Genomic DNA, 6,000 nt, shown 5'->3' on the forward strand with positions numbered 1-6,000 from the left:
TCAGCTTCTTCCTTAAAATGTGTACTTTGTGTGCCTGACCCTAAAAATGCTGTACTGGAAACAGTTTCTTTTTTTTTTTTTACCTTCTGCCTGCAAGGGAAAAATTCACCTGCCCTGAAGTGAAGGCTATGAGCTATCCCATGCATGGTTTATTCTCCTGTCAACTTAATGATCAGGATGGAAAATCAACATTGAAAATATAAGCGCTGAATTTAGCACACTGTTCCTAATTAATTGTTACCTTCATTAGAATGTGAAGCCTTGATAAGTAGTATTTTATACCCAAGATCAGTGGTGATTTACCATGCTGTGTATTTGGTATTTCAGGCTTTGTCCATCTGAAGTATACCATTAAATAGCATTGTGATCATGGCTGAATAGGCTGCAGGTTCTAAAATAGGTTCAGGCAGCATAGTGCAAGTGGATAAACTGGTAAATAGATACATGTATATCATACCAATGAGGCTTTATCCAACTTCCTCCCCAGTTACTAGTCACTGGCATTAGGTCTGATTAAAGGAGAGACTGACAGGATTTTTGCTGTATGTGCAAGTGATACAGCAGTATCTGAGACTTGATCTAACAGAGCAGTGGTCTGAGCCTGTGCTCCTTAACCTGCTTTCCCTAAGCATCTGCTTTTCCTCATAGATCCAGCACATGTACCGCTGTGCTCGGGTTCAGGGCCTTGACACCAGCGAGGGGCTGCTTCTTTTTGGGAAAGAGCACTTCTACGTCATTGACGGGTTTACCATGACAGCCACCAGGGAGATACGGGACATTGAGACACTGCCTCCAAAGTGAGTACATTCGTAGAGAGTTTCCTTTATCCTTAGAAGCTGAACAAGAAGTATTCAATGAGGTTTTTGAGGAGTCAATTCCAAGATAATGTGAGATAAAGGAAGACCTCAAGTACTGAACAATTTGTAGTATGGTATATTGTGAAAATATGTTATTAGCTGTTTCTGTAACTGGACTCTCATGAAATTAATTGAATAATACTTTTCCAAGAGGAATATTTCTCTTCTTTTTAATCACTTTTCTTGTGCCTGTTTATGTTCCTTTACAGGATGCATGAGCCAATCATACCTAGGGGAGCAAGGCAAGGTCCAAGTCAACTCAAAAGAACTTGCAGCATTTTCGCATATGAAGATATCAAGGAGGTGCACAAAAGGAGATATCTCTTGCAGGTGACTTGGACACCATATTTGGAGTGTTTTGATGATGTAATTTTTAGAAATGAAAAATCAATACATAACTGAAGAATATTTGGAAAGAGAAGCTATTGACTGTGTTGAAATTGAAGCATTTAGATTAGGCATCCTTGTTGCAACTTACCCAGATTTAGTTTATTGGCCATGTCAGTCAATGTCAGTCATCCAAAAATAAAACATTTGGTTGCACTAAGCAAAGTCTGCTTCACTGAAATTTAGGGCCACATATAGCATGACTAAACTGGTCTGTGCCTGGCCTTCAGAGGTGACAAGAAAATAAGTTACTGTTGACGTGGGTTTGTCCTCTGTTTTCAGCCAATTGCAATTGAAGTTTTCTCAGGAGATGGACGGAACTATCTTCTAGCTTTCCAGAAAGGGGTTAGAAACAAAGTTTATCAAAGGTAATGTAAAATAAACTAGAGTATTTAACATGAATGTTTGCAAATACCTGTGTGGAGGCTTTGTTTGGTGCCTGCTAGCACCTTACTGCTGCAGGAAAGAGCCACTAGAAGGCACTGCATGCCTTCAGTGAGAAGAGGCTCCTGCGATTTTGTTTGAGATGTTGTGGAGCGGCTCAAAAGGAAGTCTGTAACTGTACTAAATGCATGCTGCTTTTCAGGAGATGACATCCAGAAGGCAGAAACACTAATTGTAATCTTTTAACTGCTGCTGCAGGTTTTTGGCTGTGGTACCATCTCTAACTGACAGCTCAGAGTCAGTGTCTGGGCAGAGACCAAACACCAGCGTAGAGCAAGGGTAGGTGGTTCTGTTCCTCACAACCTCTGTGGCTCATCAGTTTCCAGTAAATGAGGCTTGCATTGATACCATGATTATCTGGAGAATATCAGAATTAACGTTATCAGTATACTGATACATTCTGAAAGGTATTGGAGTGCTGAAGCCATGAGATTTATTCAAGCTGTTAAAAATATTTTACTCATCAGCCACCACTTGTACTGAATTTCATAATTAACATGCAATTTCATTTTTACAGTATGTGCTTAGAATTCTAATAAAAGGTACTGCAAAAGGAAAAGAGATGTGTTCTTCCAATGGTCGCAATTTATAACTTTTAATGTTGAAATTTTGGGTTGTCTTGTGAAAATGTAACCCAGTTCTTACTGCAAACTCAAGAAATTCACTTTCTTCTTCCTGCTAGGTCTGGCTTGCTTAGCACTTTAGTGGGAGAAAAATCTGTTACTCAAAGATGGGAAGTAAGTATGAAAATGCTGGGGTATTTTTTGTATTAAATTCCACATTTTGTAATGACACATAAATAATCAATACACATAAGTTGCATCCTCTTATTCTAACAGGTGGAACATAAACATACTGTTGTAGAAAGTGTATCTCAGCATTTAATTTTTAGGATTTCATGGTATCATCATCAAATAGGAAATGGTTCTACTGTTGAATTGCAGGGGGAAGGCTGTAGCAAAAGTAGAGTGAGCATTGCAATATTGAAGTAAGTTTTGATGTTTGGGGAGGGCTGCAGATTGACAGTCTGGCCTATTGACATTTGATTATTGTAAAGTGAAAACTTTGCTGTGCTGTTATCTGTCTGCCTTAAGAGGGGAGAAATCAGTAACTTCCAGTACCTGATGCACTTGAACACCCTGGCTGGCAGATCCTATAATGACCTCATGCAGTACCCTGTCTTCCCGTGGATCCTCGCAGACTATGACTCAGAGGTAAGTAAAATATTGTCAGCACTGATAGTAATCTTGTATAAGTTGAATGTTTCTATTGTGTTTCTCCGACTTCTCAACAGGGAGGGTATTAGAGAATCTTGGCTGGGCTGGTTTTACAGATGTTGTTGACCCGTGCACAGGTGAGGGCTGGGATCCAGAGAGAGACATTTGCCTCTCTACCTTGCAGCAGTTCCTGTAACTGTCTGCATTAACTTTAAGCTGTGTGTCCTGAAGTATGCTAAGCCCACAGAGAAGGTATCCTTGTTCGGAAGACTGTGGTAGGGGCTACTATGAAATCTGGCCCCACGGTGGAAGAATATGCTTATGAAAAAGATGAAACATCCTATTGTGGACAGCCATTGCCACCAACCAGACCATTACATAAAATATTGTTAGGGGACTTGTTGAGTATTTGTGAAAAAATTAGGGGGAACTGGGGACAGGATAAGAGGAGTAGGGCAGAAGTTGTGCAGGGCCCACATGTGATTGCAGATAAAACATTCTGGCTGTCTTGGATCACCCTGAAGGACTGTTTTAAGCATATCCAACACTGCACTTGCTGTGTGTGTAGAAAGCAGGGTTAACAACCTTAAGAGGTAGGTGATATTAACTGTGGTAATCAGCAGTTTTCAAAGGATGTGGTTTGGTTTTATAAAATTGTTGTCTGATTTATTTTTAAAGGAACTGGATCTTACAAATCCCAAAACATTCAGAAACCTGGCCAAGCCCATGGGAGCTCAAACAGAGGACAGGTTAGCCCAGTACAAGAAGCGATACAAGGATTGGGAAGATCCCAATGGTAAGTAATAATCCATCCTGCAGAAAGAACAGAGGAACATGTGCCTGTCATCATGGGAAGGACTCATGGATGTTTTTATAATGTGGGTAGAGAGATTTGGATATGGATGTGCAGAACTCTACCATGTTTTTTTTGTGACTGTCCAACAAAGTCTAAATTAGAACAAGTAGACATTGGATTTCTTTCTGTGTTGTTTGTTTTAAATCTAAATGACACCTTTGTTTATATGTAAAAACAAAGATAGAACAGTTGCACATTTAGATGAGTCTAATATTATATATGTATGGGCAGGCACATGAAGCACACAACCAGCTGCATCTGCTAATACAGTTTGTTTGCTGCTGCATGAAAATTAGTAGTACAAAGAATGCAAATGCTTCTGCATTAGCAGTATTCTAGTTTTTTCATTTCTAATCTTAAAGTATGTTTTTTTAGCTAAGGAAACAGCAGCTTCTTAGTTAAAAAAGCCTCAGAATGAGATGCAGTTAAGTTACCTAGTCATGATTTTAGAGCTTCCTTGTATATTGAAAATAAAACTTCTGTGTTTGGCAAGACAAGTTTTCTTGTCTGCTTTCATTGACAATAGAAGCCTGTTTAACTACTGCAGTGCTGTTCTGTATCAAACAGCAGTAGGTGGCAAAGGCATTCATTTTTAGAAAGAAATCAGTATTTTCTAAGTGTGCTTGTGCAGACATTTTGCCAGGAAATTAAGAAAGTAAAAGCTGTACAAAATCTGGAGGCAACAGTTCTGATACGTATTTCTGCCCAAGATTTTAAATCCATAGTACAAAATAACACCAAAAATAAAAAAAAAAAACTTTTAAAAAATGTTTCTTCAGCAGAAATCACTGTAGTTGCACTGCAATATTTCAATTAGCTAAAACAAAAGATGAGTGACCATTCAGTACTGCTTTGCAGAACCCTATTAAATTAGGGCTACTGTACTGCAGCCAAACTCAAGTGACAAAATATAAAGCTTTCAGATATCTGAGAATGAAAATTATAAATTCCAGTTCTGAATGTGTCCAAGACCTCAGAGTAATTAAAATGCAGTGATAATTTTTTTTTCCATTAGTACTGATTCTGTCACCTAACTACTTTGTTTCTCCTATATTTATTATTTTTAATCTGCAGGGGAAACCCCAGCTTATCACTATGGGACTCACTATTCCTCAGCCATGATTGTGGCTTCCTATCTTGTCCGGATGGAGCCTTTTACTCAGATTTTCTTACGGTTACAGGTAAAAATACACTTCAAGTTTCTTGCCTGCTGTGTGTTTCAGACATCACTGGCAAATAAGATCAGTCAACTTTGCTTTCATCAAATATCATAGAAGAAACACCTTTTAGCAGAGTTCTTATTGCCTGGCAGGTTTTTGATATGTCTTTTTAAAAGATGTGATGGAATTCACCTTTTTTTTTTCCCCTTGTAGTTTGAACATTTTTCTAAATGTACACAAAACAAAGTAGCAGCAGACAAAAACCAAAATTAGTTCTATTGTGAAAAATATTTTGCTGTTTCTCTGAAAGAGATTAGATTTGAAATCGGACAGATGAGACTTTTCCTAAAGTTCTGTATATGTGTATCTATATTTTCTGTTATCATGTACCTGAAAGTAACGTAGCTGATTAGATTGGTTGCATTAAAAAAAGAGATGTGCTATGTTCTAGTGTCTTCATTTGGCAGAGGATGTTCTGATTTGCCTTCCTGGCAAAGCCTGCCATGCTGAGGGATGCTGTGACACTGACATGCTGCTCTCTCTGCCCGGCAGGGCGGTCACTTCGACCTGGCTGACCGCATGTTCCACAGCGTGCGTGAGGCCTGGTACTCCGCCTCCAAGCACAACATGGCAGACGTGAAGGAGCTCATCCCAGAGTTCTTCTACCTCCCCGAGTTCCTGCTCAATTCCAACAATTTTGATCTAGGTAGGCAAAAGATAACAGCACTGTGGGTGGGAGAACAGAGCCAGACAGACTTCAGGTATTTTCTTGAGCCGTGAGTGTTCATTGTAAGCAGTTTAATACAAAGTGTCTTCTGAGAATTGCAAAACTAGTCCCTGGAAAGATTTTTGTTTGGTGCGGTGTATTTTTGTCAATTTTGGTGGTTTTACCAGTTCAAAATGCACAGATAATAATGTTTTACTTAGAATTTCTCTGCTTTGCATTTTTCTCCATGTAACTGATTTCATGATGGTGTTCATCTTTGTTGTTTATTTTTTGAAGCTTCTCAAGATCTGTTTGACAAATCTTCACTTTTAGAACTTCATTTGAAAACATTCCTGAAGGTTTTTTGAATTGT

The 6,000-nt window shown here is 38.8% G+C and overlaps 1 protein-coding gene across 6 annotated transcripts in view; it reads left to right on the forward strand.

Annotated features, from left to right (window-relative positions):
* WDFY3 (WD repeat and FYVE domain containing 3) overlaps positions 1-6,000 on the forward strand; it is a 120,765-nt gene that overhangs the window by 99,869 nt on the left and 14,896 nt on the right. For all 6 annotated transcript variants that reach the window (XM_031066449.1, XM_031066452.1, XM_031066450.1 and 3 more), the window contains 9 exons: positions 649-797; positions 1,067-1,187; positions 1,527-1,612; positions 1,887-1,967; positions 2,371-2,425; positions 2,783-2,902; positions 3,584-3,701; positions 4,836-4,942; positions 5,474-5,627. In XM_031066449.1, coding sequence (XP_030922309.1) covers positions 649-797; positions 1,067-1,187; positions 1,527-1,612; positions 1,887-1,967; positions 2,371-2,425; positions 2,783-2,902; positions 3,584-3,701; positions 4,836-4,942; positions 5,474-5,627 — 991 coding nt within the window. The remainder of the gene's footprint in view (positions 1-648; positions 798-1,066; positions 1,188-1,526; positions 1,613-1,886; positions 1,968-2,370; positions 2,426-2,782; positions 2,903-3,583; positions 3,702-4,835; positions 4,943-5,473; positions 5,628-6,000) is intronic.

The sequence above is a fragment of the Geospiza fortis genome, unplaced genomic scaffold (genome assembly GCF_000277835.1).
Source record: "Geospiza fortis unplaced genomic scaffold, GeoFor_1.0 scaffold11, whole genome shotgun sequence".
Lineage (NCBI taxonomy): Eukaryota > Metazoa > Chordata > Aves > Passeriformes > Thraupidae > Geospiza > Geospiza fortis.